Source organism: Bipolaris zeicola (assembly GCF_000523435.1).
Source record: "Bipolaris zeicola 26-R-13 unplaced genomic scaffold scaffold_49, whole genome shotgun sequence".
Taxonomy (NCBI): domain Eukaryota; kingdom Fungi; phylum Ascomycota; class Dothideomycetes; order Pleosporales; family Pleosporaceae; genus Bipolaris; species Bipolaris zeicola.
In genome coordinates, this window is record NW_006912098.1 from 126,005 (window position 1) to 151,839 (window position 25,835).

At 51.8% G+C, this 25,835-nt stretch overlaps 9 protein-coding genes across 9 annotated transcripts; 2 read left to right on the forward strand and 7 right to left on the reverse strand.

Annotated features, from left to right (window-relative positions):
• Positions 1-198: 198 nt before the first annotated feature.
• COCCADRAFT_35682 (uncharacterized protein) lies at positions 199-2,591 on the reverse strand (the record flags this gene model as incomplete). Its single annotated transcript, XM_007712790.1, has 2 exons — positions 199-345; positions 645-2,591. 2 exons carry the CDS (start codon positions 2,589-2,591, stop codon positions 199-201), a joined length of 2,094 nt encoding a protein of 697 aa, XP_007710980.1.
• Positions 2,592-2,920: 329 nt separating this feature from the next.
• Positions 2,921-3,243, forward strand: COCCADRAFT_92749 (uncharacterized protein; the record flags this gene model as incomplete). The annotated part of the gene is made up of 2 exons (XM_007712791.1): positions 2,921-3,004; positions 3,064-3,243. Coding segments are annotated over 2 exons (264 nt in total), but the record flags the coding sequence as incomplete, so codon positions are not given.
• A 258-nt stretch (positions 3,244-3,501) lies between these two features.
• COCCADRAFT_3957 (uncharacterized protein) lies at positions 3,502-6,870 on the reverse strand (the record flags this gene model as incomplete). Its single annotated transcript, XM_007712753.1, has 3 exons — positions 3,502-3,980; positions 4,031-6,660; positions 6,710-6,870. The coding sequence occupies 3 exons, from the start codon at positions 6,868-6,870 to the stop codon at positions 3,502-3,504; spliced, it is 3,270 nt and encodes a 1,089-aa protein (XP_007710943.1).
• A 683-nt stretch (positions 6,871-7,553) lies between these two features.
• On the reverse strand, positions 7,554-10,411 carry COCCADRAFT_92672 (glycoside hydrolase family 18 protein; the record flags this gene model as incomplete). The annotated part of the gene is made up of 3 exons (XM_007712792.1): positions 7,554-8,380; positions 8,432-10,111; positions 10,231-10,411. The coding sequence occupies 3 exons, from the start codon at positions 10,409-10,411 to the stop codon at positions 7,554-7,556; spliced, it is 2,688 nt and encodes an 895-aa protein (XP_007710982.1).
• Positions 10,412-12,375: 1,964 nt separating this feature from the next.
• On the reverse strand, positions 12,376-14,019 carry COCCADRAFT_92762 (uncharacterized protein; the record flags this gene model as incomplete). Its single annotated transcript, XM_007712793.1, has 2 exons — positions 12,376-12,939; positions 12,991-14,019. The coding sequence occupies 2 exons, from the start codon at positions 14,017-14,019 to the stop codon at positions 12,376-12,378; spliced, it is 1,593 nt and encodes a 530-aa protein (XP_007710983.1).
• A 2,830-nt stretch (positions 14,020-16,849) lies between these two features.
• Positions 16,850-20,789, reverse strand: COCCADRAFT_92644 (uncharacterized protein; the record flags this gene model as incomplete). Its single annotated transcript, XM_007712794.1, has 4 exons — positions 16,850-17,523; positions 17,574-20,396; positions 20,449-20,536; positions 20,586-20,789. The coding sequence occupies 4 exons, from the start codon at positions 20,787-20,789 to the stop codon at positions 16,850-16,852; spliced, it is 3,789 nt and encodes a 1,262-aa protein (XP_007710984.1).
• Positions 20,790-21,256: 467 nt separating this feature from the next.
• COCCADRAFT_25213 (uncharacterized protein) lies at positions 21,257-21,934 on the reverse strand (the record flags this gene model as incomplete). The annotated part of the gene is made up of 1 exon (XM_007712757.1): positions 21,257-21,934. The coding sequence occupies one exon, from the start codon at positions 21,932-21,934 to the stop codon at positions 21,257-21,259; it is 678 nt and encodes a 225-aa protein (XP_007710947.1).
• Positions 21,935-22,378: 444 nt separating this feature from the next.
• On the reverse strand, positions 22,379-22,561 carry COCCADRAFT_92626 (uncharacterized protein; the record flags this gene model as incomplete). Its single annotated transcript, XM_007712795.1, has 1 exon — positions 22,379-22,561. A coding segment is annotated over one exon (183 nt), but the record flags the coding sequence as incomplete, so codon positions are not given.
• Positions 22,562-25,400: 2,839 nt separating this feature from the next.
• On the forward strand, positions 25,401-25,574 carry COCCADRAFT_92627 (uncharacterized protein; the record flags this gene model as incomplete). Its single annotated transcript, XM_007712796.1, has 1 exon — positions 25,401-25,574. The coding sequence occupies one exon, from the start codon at positions 25,401-25,403 to the stop codon at positions 25,572-25,574; it is 174 nt and encodes a 57-aa protein (XP_007710986.1).
• Between the last annotated feature and the right edge of the window lie 261 nt (positions 25,575-25,835).

Here is a 25,835-nt window from a genome sequence, read left to right on the forward strand (position 1 = left end):
CACGAATCGCACTACGAGTCTCTCCTCCTTCTCGGTGGCGGAGTACTAGAATCCCTCCTGCGCCTCGGCGGTGGACTAGCGCTATCATCCCTCGCTCTGCCCTTACCCTTCGACGGCGGCGGGCTAGTCGACGCACGCCTGTGTCTTGGAGGCGGGGTGCTAGAATCCCTTCTACGTCTGGGCGGTGGGCTCGCACTATCATCCCTCGCTTTGCCCTTGCCCTTCGATGGCGGAGGGCTGCTTGAATCGCGTCTGCGTCTTGGTGCTGGAGACGGCGACCGCGAAGGAGACGAGGAATATCTTCGACGGCGCGGAGGTGGGGAGCGAGACAGTGAGCCTGTAGGGCTGCGGTCACGCCTTGTGGATTTGCTTTTTGGTGGTGGAGAGCGGGATACGGAGTATGAAGGGCTGCGGCCTCGACGGCGAGGTGGCGCAGAACGAGAGCGGGAGCGGGAACGGGAAAGGGAGGATGAGTAAGAGCGCTTGCTCTTGAGCTTACGGGGCGTTGGGGAGCGAGATCGTGAGCGGGATGCGGAGTCATAGCTAGCACTCCTGCCACGACCACCACGCTTGCGGTCGGGCGTTGGGCTGCGTGTATAAGACCTGCCTCGCGAGCTAGATCTCGAATCACGCCTTCTGCGAACAGGGCTTCGTGATCGAGAGTAACTGCTCGAGGTGTAGCTTGACCGCGATGAAACACTGCGATCGTCTTCCGAATCACTCTCTGGCTCGGGAAGTGGCTTTGGCTTGGGTGCACTGTTTTTGAGCCAGTCACGCATACCCTCGGTAAGCACACCCATGCCGATAGCAGTGAAGAAGTTGATCGAGAAGCGTGTCTTGCTCTGGTCATCCGCATCTGTGGGGAAGATGCCAGTAAGGCTGTCCTGGAGCATGGGGTCCTTGAAGCGTTCAACTACAGCCTTCTGGCCGAGCGAGGCAAGAAGCTCCTCGAAAAGAATCTTGACAAAGATACGAGAACTAGAAGTCGTGTCCTCTTCCGTCATCTTCACGACTTGGAAGACGTGCCAGCCGATACCGTCGGATGCTAGCAAATGGGCGAAGAACTGGGCGATGATGCGCAGGCGGTTCGTCTCAAAACGGTGAATGGTCTCGTAGTAGTGCGCAAATGCTTCCTCGAACAGGTCTGTCCACATCCGGTTCAGCTTGCAGAACCGCTCTCCGATCATACCGTAGAACTTCTCGTAGGTTCTCTCCTGGCTAGCGCACTCCACAATCATGGTAGTGAGCTCGTTCTCCAGACCCTGTGGCAGGTTGATTCGCATCAGCTTGTGTACACACTCTTCGAATCCACCACTACTCTTGATGGTGAGGTAGATGGTTCGGCGCAAGTTGACGAGATCCGCGTTGGTCTGATCCTTGACATCCATAGCCTTGATCTCTTCATCTTCCTCATCTTCGGATGACGCATCCGTATATCCGTCATCGTCACTGCCCTCCTCTTCACCCAGAATTTCCGCCTTGATCTTTGCATATTCCTCCTCATGGGCTTCGTAATCAGGATCGAACTTGAAAATGTTCAAGCCATCCTCAACCTTCAAATCACCCTCAAGTGTATGGTTGTGAGTAATTTGATCTTCCTCCTCAATAAGATCCAACTCTTCCCTCACGACCGGGTTATCCTTGTACTTTGTGCGCCGAACTTCGAAAAGCACCTCGATCATGTATTGCGTGCGCTTGTCAATGTCAGCTTCGTGGAGGATGTTGCGCATCTGGTCAAAGATGGCGTTGGCAATGGCAGGTTTCATCTCGTCGAGGAAAGCGCCGACTTCCTTCATGATGCCGACGGCAATCTCAACAGAATCGTCGGAAGGCTTGTTGAGTAGGAGCAGGAGGATTTCCGCAATGAGGATTTCATGGACGACCTGGGTGTTGACGAGGTGGGACAGAAACATGGTGCTCGACAGCGCAACGGCCTTGTCATTCCTCCTGAATCCCTTCCTGAACTGTACGATCAAACGACGAACCAGCAAATCGCCGACCTGAGGTAGTTTGGTGTTCACAATGGCTACCATGGTTGCGTAAATCGGGGTAAAGGGCAAACTGGCCGCCTGCGCCTTCATGATGGCTCTGCAGAACAGGCCTCGTCCACGCACCAGGTTCTCGGAAAATAGCTCAGGCACAATCATCTTGATGTTGGCGGTATTCGTCTTGTTGATCAGACCCTGAATCGACTTCTTCAGCGCCTCCCAAGCCATGCGCTGGAACTCTGCGCTCTTCTTGTCCGTAATCGACTTTTGCATCTCGCGCAGGCGAGCGGGTGGGATGTACGCGCCTCCAGCACGTGTCTTGGAGTCGTCAATCGGCAGCTTCCGGTTCGCGCTGAAGGCATTCTGGAAGAGCTTCAATCGCGAGTCGTCCTCGGGCAGGTCATCGGTCGTTGGCTTCGGCGCCGGGCGACGGCCAGCTTCTCCGTTGCGATGGTCATCCTCCTCATCTCTCCGACTTCTCTTGGATGGCCCAGCACTCGGCCCATCGTATGGCGAGCGCTCGCGTTTGCGCGGAACATCTTGCGCATCGACCTCGGGCTCTGGTGAAGGCGAAGGTAGTCGGACGGCAGATGCGACCTCCATGACCGCTTAGTAAGAGGGTCGCGGGGGGTGGGGGGAGGAAGGGTGAAGATGGGAGAAGTCAAAGTGGAGGCGTGTAAGGTGACGCGCCTCGCAAAAGTTTAGCCTGGAAGCTGGCCCAGCAATGCAGTTGCGGCGGACGGACCGCGGTTTCGCCGACAGGGGTCTGGGCTTGGCGCGTCTTCCCGGGAGAGAGGGAGGAAAGGGACAGCATGATGGTTGCAACCCAGTCTCACTCCTAATTAATTTCACTCGTTCCTTATTCCAACAAAACTTCGCAATGGTATGGGATTGAGCATGCACAATCAAGAACAATGTAGACTAACTGTAAACAGGCCGATCGCCTCGTGGGTCTCAGCATGCTCGTCGCAGCGACTGCCGTCTTCGTCTACTACACCGTCTGGACACTGTTCATGGTATGGCTACCATTTGAAGATTTTCTGGCCGCAACACATGTACTAATAAACATCTATAGCCCTTTGTTGATGATGACCACATCCTTCACTCTCTCTTCCTCCCTCGCGTCTGGGCTATCCGCATCCCCGTCATCCTCCTTATTCTCGGTACCACCGTCGTTGGCAGTTTCGTCTCGGTAGTAATGATCAAGAGCAATCGCAAGAAGGCACTCAAGGCCCAGCAAAAGAAGGCATCATAAACAAAAGCTAGTCCTAGATATGGACTTGGCTCTGGAGTAATGGGGTGAAACCCATCACCCGTAAAAGGGGTCTCAGTGTAACACTACAGGGTCGTTACTGGAATTGACAGATGATAGTATAATATTGACTTTTAGTCGTTGCCTTTCTAGAATGGCTTAATCCTGGCCTGGTACAGGTGATTGTGAAGATATCACAGCCTATACGCCGAACTGCAAGCATTTCCCTTCTTTTTTTTGGCTTTACAATTAGTGTCCTTTTCACATGATACTACAATTGTCCTCAGTGATGACAATTGCCTCGTTGCCTTCCTCTCCTTCCTCGCCACCACCATTTCCAACACCGCCGACTTGACCTCTAGCCAGGTGTCTAGCAAGTTGCGCAAATACCGCCTGGCTGATGAAATAATCGTCTCTTTCACCCTTGCGATCCAGGTCATTCTGGCTTGTGATTTGATAACTCTGATGCATCCTGCGCCGACTAGCAAGTCCGCCAGGCATAACCTCGTCATCGCTATCACTGAGTGCTGCAGTTGCAGGCTCAGTCTCGGTTTCGGCTGCGGGTTCAGTGGTGACATTACGGCCACGGCGACCCCAGCGGATGCTAGAGAAGGAAGTGGGGTCTGCCGAATGCACGCCTACGCCTTTTCGAGCGTTGTGTTGGAGATGAGCATCTGGTGAGAATATCTTCACTGTGTGGTCAATGCCCGATACAGCCATGAGTGGTTCATAAGGATGGCCTAGGTCCTGTTAGCTAGACATCTGGTTTTGTGCAAATTGACAAACGTACCTTGAATAACATTCACAACCTCTCCATCCCCTTCCAGGATGTTGAGAAGTTGTGAGGTCTTTCGATCCCAAATGAAAACGTGACCTGAGTCGCTTCCGCTGACAACGTATTCGTCCTGAAGACCAAAGTAGTTAACATCTTTTACCGTTTTGACGTTGCAATGTCCCGTGTAAACACGGGTATGAGGTGCGCAAGGCACGTCGCGTTCAACCTTCCATCGTTTGTAGCGACTGCGACCAAAGTCGGTACGCCATAGCATATGTCCACTTCTTGTCCGCCGTAGTCCCTCTTCATCTTCGTCCTCAGAATTCTCAGAATCCTCGTCTAATCCATCTTCAGAGTCGCCATACCAATCATTTTCGTCATCCTCATCATCGTCATCGTCTTCGTCGTCATCATTTTGTTCTTCCCCTTCCTCGTTTTCCCCAGGATTCTGAACGACGGTGGACCTCGATCCTGTTGGGGTATCCGAGCTTGTGGAACCGTCCTCGTTTTCTGCTTCTTGGTTCGATGTCCTAATCAACTCTGCATCACGGACAGGGCCTTCATCGATCAGAGGATCGATATCTGCTTGTCGTGCTCTCAGCGCTCTCTCTTCGGCTCTGATTTGTTTGTCCGAGATGCCACGACCGCCATAGGCGCGATCCACGAAAGCAAAGTTGACGTCCTTCGAAGCGTTGAGCAGCACCCCCCTTCCAACTTGATATGCCCATCTCCTTTTTGCTGCACTTCGCGTCTGTGTAGGTTCTTCTGTCGAATCTCCCTCCGTCCCATCTCCGTTTGTGCCAGTGAGATCTGCAAAAGGTATCCGTAGCGCCTGACCAAAGGCATCAACTGCTTCAATCTCAGAAGAAAATAGAATTCGAGTGGCGTCCGTCTCAAACTTGGAAGCATCAGGATTGACAATGCTATCATCGCCTGCAAGGTTCATCAGGTAAGGAATCAGTTGCTCTTGTATGGCGTCCATGTCTGCCCCATGCGGGAGAGGTAGACGAGCATTGCTACTCCGTCCAGAGAATCCCTCTACTACTGCGCCCGGGCCACTATCAAGCCACAAAAGTATAGCTTTCAAAAAGTCATATCCGAAATGTTGATGCCGAGGCAACTCTCTCTCGCGTGGCGCTGGGTGAATCGATGCAAAGTACTGTGCAATCAAAGCGTCTGAGCTAGATCCAGTCAACAGCTGTCCACCCAACACTCGTGCCAGCGTTCCAGCTGCTTGCACAAACCGGCGCGAAGCTGCCCTGCTGTCACGGAGCTTGTTTTGTACCGCCACATCAACGGGATCTGGGTCAATTGGATAAGTCCATGTCCGATCTATGTCATCCATATCCGCTATTATTGAGTTTGCCAAGCCGAGGATGGAGGTGAAGGCCAGTTGCAGTCCAGTCTCTCCGTGTTCACCAAGATCGAATATGCGCTTTGCTATCTTGACAGTTGTACTCGCAATACGGTAGTGGTCGGTTGATCGCAACTCGTTCAGTTGCTCCTGAGTTAGGCGACTCTCAGCAGGCGTCTGGATGCGAATGTCTTCACTTTGTCCATTGCCATAGGTGACGCGTAGTGCAAGGTCATCTTCCGTACTATCATTTCGTGGCCTAGATCCTGCCCGCTCAGCGGCTTCTTGAGACGATGCACTTGACTTTGGTCGCTTGCGTTTTTTGGCACTGTCCTTGACCCGACGACCAGATGTACTGCCTGATGCTTTTGTTGGTGTTACATTTTCTCTCGCATCCGGACTTCTCAAAATGTCGAAGCTATAGATGTGGTCTTGAGACCAGCTTACGATGAGCTCGTTGGGCTGCGCGTCGCTTATTTTACATGAAGTGATGTGACCGCTGTCGCTTCTACTCATGCGTTGCTTCCCATTGGGCGCGAACTTCTTAACACACTGTGTCGCCTTTCCTAGAAGCTCCTCATCGTTCTCGTTCCAACTTGCTGGAGTGGAAAGTCTGGAACCACGCTCACGGTTGATGTCACGGCCAAGCATGCGCCGATCATGCAAGAAGCAATGAAGGTGCGCCCCACCAAGTGCTATATAGTGGGGTTGGCTAGGGGAACAAGAAACCGTGTTAAGATCCAGTCCATATCGACTGTACGAGATGAGTGGAGGCGGAATATCATCAGATGCGTCGTCGTCCCTTGCCCACGCCGGAAGCATGCTGTCTCGTGCTGGTGGATATGCCCTGGCTGGCTGCCTTATATCCCATTGACGTACATCTCCATCGTTGGAGCAGGTCATGAAATAGAATGGGTTGTCTTCTGTGACAATCCTCTTCACAGTGTCGGTGTGGCAGCGGAATGCTTTTGCATTTGTATCGGCCTCGGTCAGTGTCACTCTGCTCCGTGCTGTACCCAAGTTTCGCGCACCACCTGCTCTAGACGCAGTTCGGAAGGCCGAGTGACCTGAATGCTCAATGTCGAATATCCTCACGTCGTCTGTTGCGCTAACGATGGTACGGTCGCCCGAGTAAGGCATGAACTTTACGGAGAAGATGTTCGAGCGATGACCTGTCTCGATAGACGTGGTGAGGTTGAACTGGTCGGTCGATGATTCGGGGTGATATGCATGAATGTTGATGCGGTGGTCGTCGGAGCCGGTAGCGAGGAGACGGCCAGATTTCGACCAGCTAGTGATGTTAGATACTTCCCTTGAATATCTGTAAAGCGGTCTCTCACCTAAGGGCATTGACGCATCCGTTGTGACCTTCAAGCTCGTTTACGATGTCGAGATTATCGATCCATTTCCGGTCGCCGTATATCGATCGGATGTCTGAGTACTTGCTGCGCTCTTGACCAACCTCTCGCTTGAGCAGCCGGTCGTAGATTGTGTATTTCATATCGGGTGGTGTTGAGGCTTGCCAGTAGCAGCAGGTGCTGTGTGAAAGGCAACCCCAGAAAGTAGCGGAGAGACAGAAGGAAGACTAGGCGAGGCTTCTAGAAACACCTAGACGAAGGTAAAGCGAATCGGGGAATGTCAGTCAGGCGGAACAATTCGTAAATTCGACGGCTTCTGTGTGAGCATCTCGGCGCCCTGGCAGTAAAGTTTGGGACGTGGTTGCGGGCGGCGCGTACAAGTCGTCGCTGGAGGTCGCGAACGAATGACGAAAGGTGACTAGGCTGTCTCCACCACGTTTGTGCTCCAAGCTCTCCCCCGCGGCCTGCCGTTTCCCTTCCACGACCAATCACCGCCGACATATGTAGAGACTTGCGCAGTGAGATGGCAACCCTTGTTCGGGACCCAGGATACAGATGCCAACCTGAGATGTGGTGATGAACACATCTTACTACATTTGGCATGCTTCTGGTTGTTCCCCACCTTGGAACTAACACGTTTACGCAAAAGGCCATTATGACACGAGACATCACGACATGATAGTAACTGGGCATCATGAGCATTGCAAATAATTGCGCGACATTGAATTTTAGTCGGTAGAACGTGGATATAAGCATTTATTTACATGAGAATCAAAGTAACTACAACACACTTCACCACCATGCATAACTCTCTTATTCAAAGAATTTACATGGCAAGAACAGCACCGACAGCACCAACAAACATCATGAAGCCGACACTAGCGCGGCTAGCAGCGCCCTCAAACTGCGGTGGCATAGATGGGAGAGGTGTGACGGGCTTGCCGGTACCAGTGGGCATGGGGACATACTCGCTGGTAGCGTTCTTAGCAGGGCCGGCAGGGATGTAAGGAACACCAGCCGATGGGTAAGGTGCAGGAATGTAAGTAGGAACGGCAACCTTGCTGAGAGTCACGTGCGTGCTGCTGACAGCCTCATGCTCCACGGGCTTCTTGGGGTAGCCAGTGCCAACAGGATACGAGGGGTACTCGGCAGCAGGCGAAGAGGCGGGCTGAGCGGCGGAGGGCACAGAAGGCACAGAGTGAGCTGGGTACTCAGGAGCCGCAGAAGATGCAGGAGCCACAGGGTACTCAGCAACCTTGGAGACTTCAGGAACAGTGGGGTATTCAGCGGCCTTGGAGACTTCAGGGATGGTAGGGTACGCGACCTTGGAGGCTTCAGGGACGACAGGGTACGCAGCCTTGGAAGCCTCAGGCACGACTGGATATGCAGGCTTTCCAGAAGAAATGGGGGAAGCAGGGTACTCCGCAGGGTACACGACCGAAGGAGCGGAGGATGGGTACTCAGGCACAGCAGTGACGGTGGCAATGGGCTTGGTGATTGTCACAGTCAAGGTGCTGGCAGTGTATACGCTCGTGGTCCATCCCTCAGGAACATCGGCGGTGCCGGTGGGCTTCGCGCACTTGGTGCAAACAGTCGCAACGTACGTCGTGGTGACAGTGGTGAGACCAGTGGGGCAAACATCGACGTAGGTGGCTTCGGGAAGTTAGTATGTTTTCTTAGGGTTAAATGCTACCTTGAACTTACTGGTAACGACACTGGTGGTAGAGCCGGTGGGAACAGTCGGGTACTCGGATTGCTCAGGCTTCTCGGTGACAGAAGGCGTGCTGTCATAACCAGTGCTGGACGCAGCTGGGTATTCTCCGTAGCCCTTGGAGCTCTCGGCTGGGTACTCGGCACCCTTACTGGCAGAGTATGTCTCAGTTGGGTACACTGCTGACTCAGTAGGATAGACGCCATAGCTAGAGTTCACACCAGTGGGATAGGCGCCGCTTGAAGTGCTGCAGGAAGTTGAGGTCTCGCTACCTGAAGGAATAACGACAGAGCTGCTGGTGCTCTCGGGTGCTGAGACGGTGGGGACAGATGATGGTCCAACGGAGATGCTACTGCTGGAAGCGGAGGGGGAGATGGTAGCAATAGAAGAAAGCTCAACTGGGGTGCTGCTGGGAATTTCAATAGAGCTGGAGCTGACCATAGTAGCGCTGCTGGAAGCGGGGGTGCTAGATGCAGGAATGCTGGAAGCAGTGACACTCGAGCCCGGAATGCTGGAAGCAGTGACACTCGAGCCCGGAATGCTGGAAGCAGTGACACTAGAGCCTGGAATGCTAGAAGCAGTAACACTCGAGCCCGGAATGCTAGAAGCAGAGACACTGGAGGCAGGATAGGTGGAAGCCGAGATGCTGGAGGCAGGATAGGTGGAAGTTGAGATGCTGGGAACCGGAGTGCTTGAAGCTGGGGTGCTGAATGCGGGAGTGCTGGAGGCAGGAGTGCTGGAAGGTGTGATTGTAGAAGAGACCACAGAGCTAGAAGATACAACAGGGTGGTACTTGTCTTTGAAAGTACCCTCAACAGCGTACTTCATCCAGGTACCGTAGGACTGGCCATAAGTCGGGTTGTTCTTAGAGACGGTCGCCTCCCAAAGCATAACACCACCAAACAAGCTTTCGCCTTGAAGGGACTGAACAAGCATATTGGCATCCTCAGGGGTGAGGTAGTGGTCCTTGTGTGTAGGAAGACCATCTGGACCAGCAGCCAATCCAAGGTAGAGCTTGATGTCTGGGTTCTTGGAGTTTGCCTTGAGCCAAGAAATCCAGGTGTTAAAGGTGAAGGTGCTCTCTGCCTTGTTCTTCATGTCTTGTACGGCCTTGGCAGCAGAGCAGCTCCAGGTGTTGTAGAACTGAGTGAATAGGAAATCGAAAGGAACCTCCTTGAGAGCAAGGAAAATCCTAGCATCAGGGACAACGCACTGGGGAGCACCGGAGAGAAGCATTTTGGAGTGTGCCTTGATGTACTTGCCGAAGACATCGTAGTTCAGGTAGAGCATGTCCTTGGACGGTACATCCCACTCTGCGGCTTCGAGGTCGAGATCGAAACCATCAACATAGGCATCGCCGAAGGGACGGGGCTTGCCTGCAGCTTTCCACTCGGCGGTAGGAGGGCCATAAGCTCCGAGCAAAAACTCAGCAAACCAATTTGCAACATCTGGTGTTGGGAGGTAGTAGTCTGTTGGCCAGCCACCACCGAGCGAGAGCATGACCTTCTTGCCTCTCCTCTTACAAGCATTGATGGCCTCACCAACGCCAGGGCATGAGCTGAGTAGCTTGCTGGGCTTGTTGGTAGTCGGGTCAAGGTAAGTTGCGTCACCACAGGCATTGGCGTGGTTTGATCCAGGATATTCGCCTCGCTTCGTAGGGAACTTGTTGATGACTATTGGGATGATTGTATTAGTAGTGTTCTATTGGTAGTTATACTGGTTCGATCAGACATTGGCACGTCCTCAGCTTGACTGAGGACCCGCTATGTCTATCTTATCCAGGACTACTTACAGCCAATGTTGACAATGTCTACGTTAGGATCCAAGCAGACTTCGAGCAACGACATCTGGTTGCTTCCCTGTCCCCAGTAAACAGCGACATTTGACTTGGAGGAGGCATCGTAAGCGGCCGAAGCAGTGGAGGCAAGAAGTCCAGTTGCAAAAGCAACGCGTGAGAAGATTGAGGCGACCATAATTACAGTATGAACAGTATGAACAACAACACGTGATGGAAATGATAGGACGGCCAAAGGCCAGTAAAGATTGTGATGAGCGAACTCAAAGAAGGGACGCAAGCAAAAATGCTGCAATTAGGATCGAGACTCGAAAGAGAGCGACTTGAGGGCGAACTGGAAAAACAGAGCGACTCGCGATGAGAAAAGTAGAAATGGGAGATTACACTATATCTACCTTTGGCCTCAGGGCCTCATGGCGTGGTACCTGCATGAGTGGCTAGTCACTGACCAGCGCCGTTTAGCAGCAGGCAACCATGCCATTGTGCAGGATGGGACGGCAAATCTCATGAAGCTGCAGGAACAGAAAGATGGCTGTAGATTTGCGCTTCCATTGGTGCGGAGGCCTTGGACCTAACTGCTTCGAGTCTGAAGTCAGGTACGGCGTCCAAGAAGTTGTGCACCTAGGCGAGCGCTAAATTTGAGAATGGGTTGCTTCTAGGAGCCCTGACATATGATGTCTTACTTTAGACTGACGACCGGTGGACAGGCCGCTTCCGGCCATGGGAAACTTCAATCTCGGCTAAAGCAGTATGGCTCTTTGAGTGTCAACAAAGGGAAGAGAGAGGAGACGCCACGACAGGATAGTCGGTCCAGAGTCCCGGAAGTGGCGTTGATACTTAGTCCAGGCACCGGAAAGGTGTCATCCCGCATTTAACGGTGGGTTTTTTTTGATGATATTACGACGAGTACTGTGCCCTCATCTTCATGCCGAATTAGAGAGTCGATTAGACACGCTGCAGAGGCCTGATGGATGTGCATCGCGGAGGAAAAAAGAATGGGCCCGCAGTGGCTGCCTAAAGGCTACGCCTCATGGCAGCATATTTGGAGTGGGTGGATATATCCGAATGCAGGAAGGAGTCCGAGTGATTTGATGTTGGATGTGATCTAGGAGGCGTCGGCTACAGCACAAGCGATCACAAGTCAGGGGCACCCGGCGCCAAACCATTCCTCTTGCGGAAAGGCAGGTCTGGCCCTGACACTGCCGTATAGCCCTTGGGAACAGATTCTTTCATTGCCGCCTTGGCTTTCTTCACTCCCAACGGCCGGAACACATGCGCCTGGCCGAGGCTCGTCTAGTCGCGGGTTGTTGTTGCTTTCATCGAGTGGATGTCGGACAACTGGCGCTTTTGATTGCGTTCTCCTTCACCGGCAGGATAAGGTTAGTGCAGCGGGCCTTACTATACATCACGAGTTTTTGCGGAAGATTCATAAAAAGGCAATCTACTTACCGTGTTAGTGACTACGATCAGGACGAGGTTGTGGACAATCAACCGCACCCACCAGGTAATGCTGCCGACCCTGCAGGATCTATTTCAAGCCATCGACTGTGCTGGAGAGCGCGACTCATCTGCACGCCAAGTGTCCCTGAAATGGGGGGCGGAATGTTGGTGGCCTGAGTAGCCATGGGCTTTTCACAATGCCTTGTAGTTGTGTCAGGCGCGTAACTAGGACAGCCTACCCAAGTCGTGTAGACACAATTGCTGATCGTCGCCTGACTCAAAAGAGTTCTGGTAGTAGTAACCGGCAATACCTCGATGCGGGCCATGTGCCTGTGCGCTTAAACCCACAGTTCGGCATCCCCTGGCGTTGTTCGTCGATCCTCATCCGGGCCGATCACAAGCGATAAGCTTCGATCGTCCTATCCATGTTTAAACCCTGATCTTCCATCTTACAAAGCTTACCATACGTGTAGACATTCGTCGGAGAAGTCGCCACCATGGCTATAACAAGAGTCGGTTCACATCTTCATCTACATTGTGCAAATGGGAATCAACTTGCTTGATGATGAAATGACATTTCTTGAAGGGAGATTCGACTATTACATCTATGTATTAAATCCGTCTAGCATCCTTTGGTATCAATTTCCTCCTCATAGTCTCCTCTTCTCGTAAAATAATTCATAAATCGTAGAGTTGCTAAGCCTATGCGACGGCGAATCGGCTGCGCTCTCGCAGCTTCTTACCGAACTTGTACAAGAGGAAAATGCCAACAGAGCAGATTACCATGCACCCTGCCAACAAGCTCACTCCTCCATCGATTCCAATGCCCTCGAACATGGGTCGTGCAAATAGAATGGCGGCAAAAGCGAACGCGCTTCTGCTCAGACTGTTTGCGCTGAAGATACTGGCTGCATAACGCGGGTAGATGTTCGGGATGTAGAGCAAGACACTCTGAGCGATGAAGTAGATTCCAAAGACGGTCAGACCGAGACCGATCGTAGGTACAATCCAATGGACAGAGGGTCGAGATGCCCATGCAAACATGAACAGTCCAATCGCGATGATAGGGCTGGCAATTAAACCAGGCCACAGGTGGTTTTCAAGCTCGCCAAATGTACCGGTCATCAAACGGGGGAAGACTCGGTACTTGAGGTACAAGACGTGGACAGTGAATGCGAGTCCACAGCCTGGAAGAATTGAAAGGAAGATGAGGCCAGTTGTCTCGGCATTGAAGTTATACATGGGGACGTAGACCAAGGGAAGAGACTGGAACATGTTAGTGAGTGCGCTTAGCGACGAGATTGATGAAGTGCTTACCTCAAAGAATGAGTAGTAGATACCATAACACAAGCCCATGTATACCGTCGTGAACAAGATGGCCGGGTCCAGAACGTTGATTTCCCAGGGCTTGACGAGAGCATCAAATAGCAAACTGCTGACCTTCATGTTCTTCTGCTTGCGTTCCGAGTCAGACATAAGCTCCTGGTTTCCTGTCTCCTCGCGCATACGCTTAGCCTTGTAGTAGAGGATAGTGGGTCCAGAGCTCTCTGGTAGAACAAGAAGCAACACGAGATATACTGGTCCTGAGATGATGAGCAGCTCCCAGCTCGAGAAGCGCCATCCCAAATCCTTGACGGCGTAGGAAGACAGTGTTGGGCCCAGGGCAGGACCCAATGTGGCGACCATGGCCCAGAGGGCGACGGCGAACGGGAACTCGGCCATTGTCCAGACATCTGCGAGCGACGCACCCGCAGTAGCGAGGCAGGGCGATGCCATGAAACCCAGAAGGAATCGCAGCACCATCAACCCGGCGAAGTTGTCCACTAAGGAAGTGGGTATACACAGGATAACGAACAAGAATCCCGATATGGCATATGGAGGGTTCCTGCCGATAGCTGGAACCTCGGACAGTGGGGAGAATAGCAGACACCCGATACCGTAGCCGAGCACGTACAGTGCGATACCTAGCGAGGCTGCAACATGACTGACGTCAAATATATCCATCACAGCTTGCTGTGAGGAAGTGTATATCGAAGATCCAACATAGACGGCGAAAGTGTAGACGCAGAGTATGACCGTCACGAGGATTTTGTGACTCCGAGGCCAGTTCTGGGGGTTGCTGGGGTCGTCTGGGCCACTCCAGTCTACAAGTGTGGTTTGATGCTGCTTGAGCTCCGCGCCAATAGCGCCCTCTATGGGTACTTCTTCTTTTGGAAAGGGGAGGTCGTCTGTTGACGAAGATGGGGATAATGGTTTGGGTGGCTTGCGGGTGTAGTCGAACTTGCGGTGTTTGGCATAGTGCAATAATGTTCCCACACTAGAGTGCTTGAACAAGTAGGACGACATGGCTGCGGTGATATGGTGCCACGGGTATACAGGACGTGTTGAATGCTAACAGAAAGATCTTTTGTGAAGGCTGATAAGGTTGAGTGGAACGTTGTGGTTCAGCCTCTCAAAAGGGGTAACGCTTATCTCGCAGAGAAGGCGCGTCTGTTAGATGAGAAGTTGGAAAGTGCTGTGGTATCAAACCAAGTTCCCCCCTTGACCCTTTATACTTCATTGTAGTTTCTATCTTTACTTCATCGTCTGCAGGGCCAGCCACGCGAGGGTGTCAGATTCTTGCGTGACACGAAAACACGGCTGGGGAGCAGACATGCACAGAACTTTCCGGACCGGTCAAGCGTAGCAAAAACGAAGTAAATCCCATGTGTGTCGTAGATTTCTCCCGTGACACCCAGTTAGGCGACAACCTCCGATGGGGCGCATCTTACATTCCGGGACTTGAGCACTTGGCAAAGGGCTGACATTAGGCAAACGTAGTTGTATATCTCTTAGCCGTGTCGTCTGACGCCAGTTGATTCGACGGATAACTTTCTGATAGTGCTTGAAACCAAGTGTCACAGTGGAGCCAGCGGAGGCAACGGAGTAAGCGGACATAAAGTGACATGGGGAAAAGCAACCACACATCTTACAGCAAGCAGAGTGCCGGACGAATTGAGGATATGAAGCGAATAGAGGGTGTGCACGAAGCGTGTATCAGTGTCTCGAAAAGCATGTGAGCCCAATGTGCTACCTACACCTACAATTCTGACCGTTCTGCAAGCGAGGCTGGCCGCCCCTAGTGCGCCTACAAAAGCAGTCAGACAACGCCCTTAATTGCTGGCGCTCGCTGATTGCACAAAAAGAAAAAGGGGTTGTGGAAAACGCAAACCTAAGTTACTACAGAACTTTGCTGTGTTTCCTCTTCCAGCCTCAACATCGTTGCAGGAGCACACTAAACGCCCTTCCCAAAACACACAGTAGGTTTACCTCACATGATCCAATCGCAGACATTTACTTGATTTTGGTCCGAAGCCTTGGAAGAAAAAGTCTCCGATATTTGTAAGTCAACGGTTGTTTTCGTGGGCAACTGCAAGCCACATTCCGCTGACAAATGGCCGCTAATGTGCCGGCGATCGCTTCTAAAACATGGCGGCTGAGGTGATATGCAGGATAAGCGAGGACGCAACCTATACAGCCTGGCCGTCTTGTTAAGCAGAAAGAATGAAATGTCAGCAAGGTAAAGTTTACGTTTCGATGGCGAGAAACGTCCTCCGGTTCTCGTCCATCCCCCTTATCGAGCGTCAGTATTATACTCATAGGAGTCATAATGAATCATAGTGCTTCATAGATAGCACACTTGTCGTAATCAATATCTTTCAAGACGTTATCGAGGGTGCTGACATTGGTACGTACTTAACATTATGTCCGTTAAACCCGTGATAATCTCGGAACCCCGACGAACACGTGAAGCTGGAGTGGGGATACCCGACGGGCTTTCGGTAAACGCCAATGCCCTAGCCGTCATATACATCACACATATTTGACCATAGAGCTGTCAGGTTTCTCCACACGTTATGGACTAGGGGCCGAGGCTTCAGACTTGACGTCATGACCTAGAATAGTATTACAGGGACGAACTGATGACCAAGCAATACATTTATATCTACAGGAGAAATAATGAACTAAATCAAAAGCCGATTCATAAACCCGCTTGAATAGTGAGAGACTCAAAACACTATCGCGAAGTGTTCAAGCTCCAGCCAAGGTATCTGACAACGCACATAATAGCCAAGAGATAAGATGTTGACTGATTAGGCCACCCATTCTACTCAAGCTCTGGCTTGCCCATCTTACTTCTACTCAAGAAGACGATGCATAGTAACCAATCACATCCCCATCTCATCAGCACACTTACGCCTCAGCCAGGCTCCCGCGCGGCAACATTCAACGAAAATGCACATCTCACTCTCAACACACCGATCTTGCCCTGCTCGAACCACCTCGGCATTATCGAGAACTAATTGTTGTTGTTATTTTTTTGTTTCAGGAGCACCTTGTGTACTTTTACTCGTGATTTTGTGTGCACTGGCATATCCCATCCGAACAAATCAAGTCATGCACCCCCCCCCCGGCATAGCCTTGGTAAGTCAGACGATTTATTTGCTGAATTGGGTCGACGAGATTCCACTACAATAGCAGGAATTTAGTTTGATTGCAGCGGAAATTTTAACAACCTCCCAAGCAAACGAAGAAGCAAGAATGGAGAAGATTAGGCGAAAGAGGAGGAGAATTTAGATATAATTCCATCGCTCACGTGCTTGAGCCTGAGGAATTGTATACTCGGCCAACCACCCCTTTTCCGACCCTTTTCAAAAGCCGATTGGCGAGGCAAAGCTGTAACAGTGTCCACCCATACATCTGAACCGCTCTGAGTATCGTAGTGTTCCAGCTGATCCTCTAACTTCACCCGCTACAGGAGACTACGCTTTTGCCTTGTGTAAATCTTCAGCTGCCAAGCAAGGCAAACACTGTCCCAACCAAGCCCCCAAAGGAAACTCTAGAAGAATTAAACCCGTCGCTGCTGGAGATTGTACTTACAAACCCCAGTAGAGAAAAACCCTCCTTGTCATACAGCATATACGACACCATCACCGTCTCCGCAGGTACGAAGCCAATAGCAGATGGTATGCACATCCAGCAGTATCACAAGCTCAAAAGTATGTACAAAAAACTCCAATCTTGAAGAAGAAGAATAAAATATATGCAATTGGTATCTTTAGCCTCCCAACAAAGTCTCAGAACCTAAAACGCCATCGTTCCTCATCAAGCTTAGTCATAAATGGTCTTCTCAAAGTTACTTCCTCTCGCCCTTCCTTCCAGTCTTCTTAAGCCTAGCAGCAAGATCCAACATAGCATCTGCCCAGACCGACATACCCTCTTTGTTCTTAATTTCATTACCGCAAAAGTCTTTCAAGAAAGCACCCATCTTTTCTTCGCCATACTTCTCTCCATAGACGACTTCTGCTGCCATGCTAACCTCAGTCTCCACACCCTCTTTGCCGAGATTGACTCCAAGTTCAAAGGTAGCCTTGACCTTGGTTTGGAGAGTGGGAAGCAGCATGTTGGCAGCGATTGCCATGCGTTCATCAGACAGGATGCACTCTTCTGTGATGTAGCTGTGCTCTAGCCAGCGAACACCCTCGGCAACTGCAAGCGCAGTAGCCCAGCTATTCTTGACAAGATGGAGAAGAGACGAAATGCGTGTCTGTGATTGCGGGATGCCGTGAAGGTGAGCGCGGATCAACTGGAGGAAGAAGCGCTTGCTGGTAGTCAGGGGACGGGGATGGGGTGTTGCCGAGTCTCCAATGTACGCGAGTGAGATGGACCCGTTTGGTGTGTTGGAGCCTGTAGCAAAGGCAGATGGCACAAAATACAGTTCCAAGTCGTTCAAGTGAGTCATGGTGATGCTTGTGGATGAAGCAGAGGTAATACTCCAGCCATGAGCTTGTTCCAGAGCAGCGACTTTAGCTGTGTTGCTGTTAGTGGAATATCATCATTGATAGATGGATCTGACATACCTTTGAGATTGCTGACTTCACTCGTTGACCAGCCACGGCACTCTTCTCGCATGCGTTCTGCAGCCTTGATCTCCTCAATGCATTCGACCTTGCGGCTCTTGGCTGCCTCAATGCGCGCTTCCTTGTCAGCGAGCTCCTTCTGGAGCTGAGCCAACAACCGCTTCTTCTCTTCCAGCTCAGCATCTGTAGCAGTGAGCTTCTCTCTTGTTTGCTCAAGCTCCTCCCGGTCGCAACTGTTCAGTTCATCGTGGCGCTGCTGTAACTGCTTGCACTCAGTGGACAGAAGCTCCTTCTTCTCTACCAAAGGCGGTAGGACAACATCAAGCAATTGCTCCTGGTTGATCAGTGTAGACTCATCGCGTTTGAAGCCATCCATAGTATGAAGAAGACCAGTCTTAAGATCCTGCAGGAGAGTGCTTCTCCAAGTATACCACTCTCCACGTGCTTCGAGGCGGGCATTGGTCTTGAGATTCTTGAATTGGTTGTCCATGACGGCACGCTGGTCCGGAGGAGCAGTGAGATATTCACTAAAGAGTAGTGGGTTCTCCTCCAAGACATTGGCCTCCATGGTGCGGACAAAGTGGCGGCCATCTGAGATGTACTTCTTCATCTCGTGGCATGCGTGTTGATACAGTTCGTACTCAGGCAATGTACATGCACCGGCAACCACGAAACGGTCCAATGACTCTTCCTTCTCCTCTACTTCGACGTCATGAAAAGCAGAGGGAGCAGCCGTATGCCGTCTCTTGGTCGTACTAAGGTCCATGAAGCGAATTTTGGTCATATCCAGGAAGTCCTGAAGCGAGATGCGCTCGACCTCGGAGAAGTCTTCTGCAACACCTTCCTCTACTTCAGCCCCTTCTTGCTCTTGCTCTTGCTCACCGAAGACGACACGTTTCTTAGGACTCATACTTTTCCGTGGTGTGACCTTTTTAGGCGTTGGGGTCTTCTGCTTGGGCGTTGGCTGCTTTTGGGGAGTCTGGGCCTTCTTTGGTGTCATACCACGCTTCACCGGTGACATCAGTGACTGCTTTCGTGGCGTGAACAACAGCTTAATGCTGTTGCTCAGTAGTGAAGTGCTCTTCAAAACAGGCTCCTCGCGTGGTGCACCTAGAGGACTGAACTGTACGGCAGATAATGAGGAACGGCGTCGGTTCAGGATAGGGGCAGCCAGCGGATCGTCGGGAATCGCTTTGGGTGTATCCGTTTTCTTTTGGCTGGTAGGCGTTGCTACAGATCCTTTCTCCTTCGAAGCACTCAAAGGAGTACGGCGCACGAACGGAGAAGGCTCGATTTCTTCGATATCCTTCTGTCTGACAATTTCAGGAGTGCCTGGATCCAGAGTTGGGTAAACCACATCTCCTGAGGTGCTGGGAGTAATGTCTTTCAATACCTCAGGAGCAGCCTCTGCCTCTGACCTGAGAATTGAGCTCCTTCTGCGTCCGGGTGATTTTTTGGATGACAATTTTTGCGGAGTCGGTGTCTTGCCAGCTGGAGTGGGTGTGGCATCGGCAGACTTCTCTGGGGTTGCTGATGCTAGTATGGATCGCTTGATACCAGGTCCAACAATCTTGGTGAACTCCATGGAGAGGTCCTCGTCCTCGACCTCCTCATCCTGGACGTCCTCCTCAATCTGTGCGGGGGATTGGTTTTTCTTGATACTACCCATAGCTAGTGTAAAGTCCATGGTTGCATCTTCAACTGGAGTCTCAATGCTATCACCTCTAGTAGATACAGGCACTGGTCCTCTTACGATACCCCCGATTGCCATTGTAAGATCCATAGTAGCGTCCTCAGATACGTTCTCTTGAGATGGTAGACGTTGTCGGAGGCTGGCTCGTCGGTCCGCAGGGCGCTTCGCAGGGCTTCCTTGTGACGCTTCCAGCATGGATATTCTCCTCTTAAGACTCTTTCTCCTATTTGCGGGCGCGTTGGCTGCCATGGCCCGAATGCTCCCCAGTGGCATAGTCAGGTCCATGGTCATGTCTTCATCCATGTCTGAGCTTGCATTTTCGGGTTGCTGCTCCTGCTCTTGCTCCTGCTCTTGCTGCTCCTGCTGCTCCTGCTCCTTCTGTTGTTGCTGCTGGTCATGGGGAATAATGCGGCCCACTGCGCGTGTGATATCCATGCTCATATCGTCATCCTCGACCACCGTACGTGCTGGTGAGAAGGCAGGGCTAGCGTTTTCCTTGTCGTATTCGGTGACAAAGCTCTTCTTCGCCCATGGTTTGAAAGCGGAAGTAATTTCGTCTTGTGCAATGTCCATGGTCATATCTCCGTTCTCATCTTCGTCTTCGTCTTCATCGTCCAAGTCCAGTCTTTGAGTAGTTGCCTGGTTCGCAGCCTCACGGAGTGCAGCGTCTAAGCGAGCGCTGCTCTGTGAAGAGTCTTCTGTGTCTGGGGAAGCGCCCAGGTTCGCTGTCAAATCGTCGTCACTCTCGGAATCACTGCTGCCGTTGTCGCCGCCAGGTGACGCGTTGTCTCCACTCAGAGGGCTTGAAGAATAGGCGTCATCTGGGTTGTTGAAGTTCATGGGCGGTATTCCAGAACTTCTGCGGTTTTTCTTCTGGTGTTGCGATCGCTGGTTCGCAGGCGAAGAACCGGGCTCAGGCTCAGGCTCTTCGGCCTGCTCTGGTGGTGTAGAAGGCGGCTCGGCGGGGTCTGAAGGAGGGGCAGGCGATGCGGGTGTGGATGCCTGGGAGACGTTCGAGGCTCTTCGGGTGGCCTCTGATGAGGCGGAGGAAGTGGTCGCATCGCGCATGTACTCGACTACATCCCACGTATGTAAAGTGGCTTCTGGGGCAAACGAGACGCGTCTCCTTGCTAAGAGTAATTAACATCGTAACTGTTACAGTTTTAAGACTACCAATCTTACCCAAAGACTTGCGACGGGCTTCGCGCCGCTTCTTCTCATCCTCGCCATTAGAGGCAAGAATTGACTTGACTGCGGGGATAAAGGCAGACTAAACAGTCAGTAACTTATACATTCCTAGTCGCATACACTCGAAATACCTTTCTCCTGTTTCCCGCAGCCTCTTTCAGGGGTGGTGCCTCCAACTCTTCCAGGCCACCAGGACCAATACTCTTGCTACGCGTCTTGCGCGCAGTCTTTTTGGGCGACAACCCTGATTTCTTTGGTGATTGTGCGGGGGCCTTGAATGAGCCATTGGCGATGAGGCCGTCGGCAATATTATCTTGGGCGTCTGATTGCGCCATGGTGTGGTTGTGATATTTGGAGTGTGGTTGTCGTGGTTCGGGACGGGAGTGTCGATGCATGTAAACACGACAAGCGCCAAACCAAACAATGCGTCGTCAGGCCCGTGCGCGCCCCTCGTCTGATCTTATCATTGACCCCCGCATCTTCAAACCATCGTCACTAAGTAAAACCTGAATTCTCTTATACTAATTCATATTGTTCTGGGTATCTAATTACAAACGAAAACTATCTATACAAAGTAGGAAATAATCTCAAACACAGCACAAAAACCATTGTATATCCCCACCCTTACTGTTGGAAACGAGCGTCTTAAGGAAATCCGGTGCCTATGAAAGCAGACGAAAGTCAAAAACAGTCGAAAGCCAAAACCGATCGAAAGTCAAAACTAGCCGAAAGTCAAGAACACTTAACCTGAAGACTCCTTTATACTCCCAATAGGAAACATCCCTGATTCATATCACCAACCTTAGTTCCCTCCAACAATCCGGCGGCGACGCCATCCACTCAGCGGGCGAATCTCCTCCGTCTTCGTATCGCTAACTCGGTGGTACCTGCTCCATCGTTCATCTTGCGTCTCCGTCTCCTTCTCTTCAAAGCCTCCCCAGAAGCTGTTTCGCCGGACCCTAGTGCGCTCCCGAGACAGAGACCGCTCACGGGTCTCCCAGGCCTCATCAATCCATCTGTCACTGCGGTGAAGCGTCTCGCTAGGCCAGAGGTGAGACCCGTGAGAGTGGTGATAGGATGTGCTGGGTCGATCCAAGGTAGCACTGATCCTGAGTCGAAGAGCACGGTCTTCTGCGTCTTCGTCATCGCTATGATGGCGACGGTCCGAGTACCGGTATGTGCGGTGCCTGTCGTAGCTGTATAGTCTCTCGTCGTCTTCGTTGTTACGTGTGTCGTTTGACAAGATGTTGTAGCGTTCCAGCTGAGAAGGTCGATCGCGGACCGTCAGGGCGCTGGAGATCTTGTTGGACTTGTGGTTGGCGGGGTATGGGTAGTCATCATGGCCGTCGTCGAGATCCGAGAGCGTGATGCTGGGGTCTCGTTTGTAGGTATTGCGGCGCAAAAGAGGGCGCCCAGTGTAAGGCTCCTTCTCAGGAGTGCGCTCGCGCGCATGAGTGTGAGAGAAGTGCAGGTAAGACATCGTGGTTGCCTTGTAAGGCTGCCTTAGTACTTCTGAGATCAGATGGTAATTGACTTGAAGAGGTGGTGGTATTGAAGTTGTTCTGAGAAAGTCGTGTCTGCAACTACAGCTGCGTCGAGGATACTTATAGTTGTGCCAGTAAGAAGAGGGTGAAGGACACAGTCGTATAGTCACATCCTCTATATACCATCCGACCGCATGTCTCAACTGCCTACACACTGAACGACATCATACCTGGCCAGCATGGACCCACACAACCCGTGGACAATGAACTAGCACCGCCTCTTTTTTGTGGCTCGCCAGTGTGGCTGATGCAGGTGATAGCACACTATGGTTGGCTGCGCCTCCTCTTGAACGCCCTTTTGCATGAACTATGGCTTACCGATAATGATCTCACCGCCAAACTATTGAGGCTTAACAGTTGCCTCTTAGCTATTTGCACACTCATGAAACCCTTCCGCAGTGAACATGTGAGGGGTTGGTGCAAACAAAGTTGCGGTCGCGGCAATGGGGCTGTGGTCCTTTGCAAGTGTGGGGGCCGGAAACTCGATGGTCGCAGGCCGGTCGCTGTGAACAAACTAAGAGAACATGACGGCAACGGCCGATACTCGGGCAGTTGCCTGCAAAACTGCACACTTTTCTCCTGTGTGTTCGTAAAATTTACTGAATTTCCTTGCTTTCAGGCGGCTGGCTCATCGTAGCTTGTAATGTTTCAATCATCATGGAATCTGCTAGATTTCCATTCAAGTCGGGGGTGCTTCTGGCTGACAATTGGTTCGTTCAGGCTGACCAGACACTATGACCCTCCTGTGCCCAGAGAATGGAGGTACGAGATGGAGTGTGGTATCAGGCGAAACTCCAGAGAGGCTATGCTCTGGTGCTTTTTGGGTGCGCCATTTCGCAATGCAAACTGCCAAGTGTGCCAGATATTCTCAAGGTCTTCAGAGAGGCCTGCGACAAGCATCTGTGGTCTGACTCAAGTTTGATGATATTGGTCACCTGAATTCTTAGGTCGTACTGGTTGCCTGGAGGGACGTTGTTTGATACCTTGGGGCGGTCTTCCAACGCCACACCCAGGCATTCAATGGCGGCTCCAGGCTATCGCGGTTGGTGCTTTCAGCCCTAACGATAGCGCTTTGACCTAGTCATGTTATGTTCAAGAAAACGCAGCGCTAGGGCGTTCGCATGGTGGACATCGCGTCCGTGCCTACCGCTTGACCCAGCTCTCCGTTCTCTTGCTTGTGCTTCGTATCTTTTAGGCTCCAACGGTGGCCCTGACAGAACCATCAAAGACCCGTAAGCCTTTCTAGAAGGGCCGGTGCATGCTTCGATTCTTGTGTGAGGGGCAATGCGCGATGCTATCTCTCGAGATACGATATTGCCCCCTGGTAAATTGGATTTTCAGGCGTCCAGCTCAGCAATCTGCTGTGTCATGCAAGATCTCGACTGTCTAGTCGAGTATCGCATTGGATTTGTTCAGATGTGGGGATTACATACTGTATACTACACCAATGGACAGGTTAGGGAACTCAGAGTGTAAGATGGTGTCAGAATGTGCAGTTCGCGGTGTGGAGATGGATGGTGATGGGCGTGCGCGCCGGCGTGCCAATGTCCCATGGCCCTTGGCATGTGATCGCGCGCCATTCATCGCTCTCAGGCTAGCTAGGATGAGGCATTGTCTGCGGCATGATTGACAAACTTCAACGTTTTCAGACCATGGCTGAGGGAAAGGGGTTGGGGCAATTCAGAGCGCGAGAGGCCTCGTCCTTTGCTTCTCAATACTTGGCCAGCACCCACCGCAAGCTGTCGTACACAGATACGTAGCGCGCCACCATGTTGATGTTTGTACCGTCTGAACTCCTGACTCTTGTAGTCCTCGCCCGTGCTGTCCTAGCTTTCCCACGTATGTCACTGCTCGCCACGGGATACGATGGTCAAGACTTACTTTTGCCAGAAATCGATACTCCCGTAAATGCTACGGCTACCATACCCATTGGCCAAACCAGCGAGGGCGCTTTGGAAACGCCATCGGATGATCTTAACAGCATACCAGACGAGTGTTTGGCCAATCCAAGGGCTTGTGGCGGACGGGAAAGACCAGAGCTTCCAACGGCCACAGGCTTTGACGACGCCGACGTTGGTAGGACCATCGTTGGCCCAACCACTCCGACTGATGTCGTTCGCACTTCGAGTGTCCCAACGGTTATCAATATTGAGACAAATACTGTAGTTCGTGGTGGGACGAATACCGTGGCTCGTGTTGAGCCTACTGCTACACCCAGCTCGGCAGCGGGTGGCCTTGAATTAGAGGAGAACCAGGCGGGAGCCAACATAGTGACGCAAGATACATCTGGTCCGTCCGCTACTACACAGAAAGAACATGCGGGTAGTCCCGTAGGGGATGACCCGTCTAGGGTTGTCCTGTCAGACGCACAACAGGCACAACAGGCACAACAGACACCACAGACATCACAGAACAGTCTGCTGTCAGAGATAGTCTCGCGGCTCGGCCAAACCCAATCTATTGCGCAACCAACTCAATCTGACGCGCAATCTCCACGGCCTGATGGACAACCTCCACGGCCTGATGCGCAACCTACAGGGCTTGACGCGCAGCCAGCGCCATCCTTGTCGCGTGGAACAGGCGATTCGGGCGAAGGCTCCACCGTCGATTCTACTGGCGATTCTGCCGTTGATACCGTGCTGCAAACAGACAGAAATAGCATCACGCCGGGACCAAGCATGCCAAGTGCCACAGGCTCTACACCAGGAGCCATTCCCAACTCTATCACGCTCGGCTCAGCGATAATAGCGCTAACGCCTGGTGTCTCCACCACCATCGGACCTAGTTCCGACCAGACGTTGGTTGCCATCACCACAAATGCTGCTGGAAGTACTCTAGTCACCATCAGTTCAAGCGGGGTCGCTGTCACCGCTACAGTAAGCGCTGTGCCTACTACCGTTACTCTGCCGAAGACGGGCTTCGAGGCAAGCATCACCGATGTTGCACGTCCGGGAGCGATCACTACTAGTAGACTGAGCACTACTTCCAGTACAGCTATGGCTGCTGATAACAAGAGAAACGAAGTCGGATGGTTGGCAAGTGCCATGTTGGGAGTCGTTGGACTCGTACTCGGGTTCTGAGACGAGCATGTTGTCATCAACGATTTTTCCTCGCAACGATTAATGGATCAAGGTATCCAAGTGCAAAGCAATATGAATAGGGGACGCGTCCATACGCGTGATCACATGCCGCTCTCCCCGCGCCCCGCTTCTTCATAATCCCCCGCTTCGACACGTCTTGCCGGACATAAAACGCAGTTGTCCCCCCGAAGCCTCTTCCTACTGTTCCACACTTCTCGCCGTCCTCAAATTAAAAGTCTTATCTACATGCCGATCTCGACCATCTCACACAACTATTCCTACTTCAAGATACATTTCAAGATACACATGACAGGCCAGCAACATGTCTTCTGAACCCGACAAATCAAAAATCACAACTACCTACAAGGCAGCCAAGGCTCAGGGGTTTCCTAGCTTCAAAGATTTCTTGGAGTCGTATGGGTTGCGGGTTTGGGAACCGGATGATGTGGAAGAGGGGAAGGCGATTTTAAGGGCCATGGGGTACAACATCTCATGAGAGATCGGGGGTTGGAAATATAGAAAGAGCTAGGTAACATATTGGATTTCCAGAAGCGGTACAAGGGATTCGACACGAAGGTTAAGTAGTGCACGAAGTAGTAATGAGAAGAGGGGCCACTTGGGAACACTCAGTACTGTATCACGACCGGAGTGAACGATGCACATACTTTCGATTTCATTACTTGCCCTTTGTTTAACGTGTTTCACCAGTGTGCGCCCCACCCCAGTGTGCGCCCCACGAAATCCTAGTACCTTACCT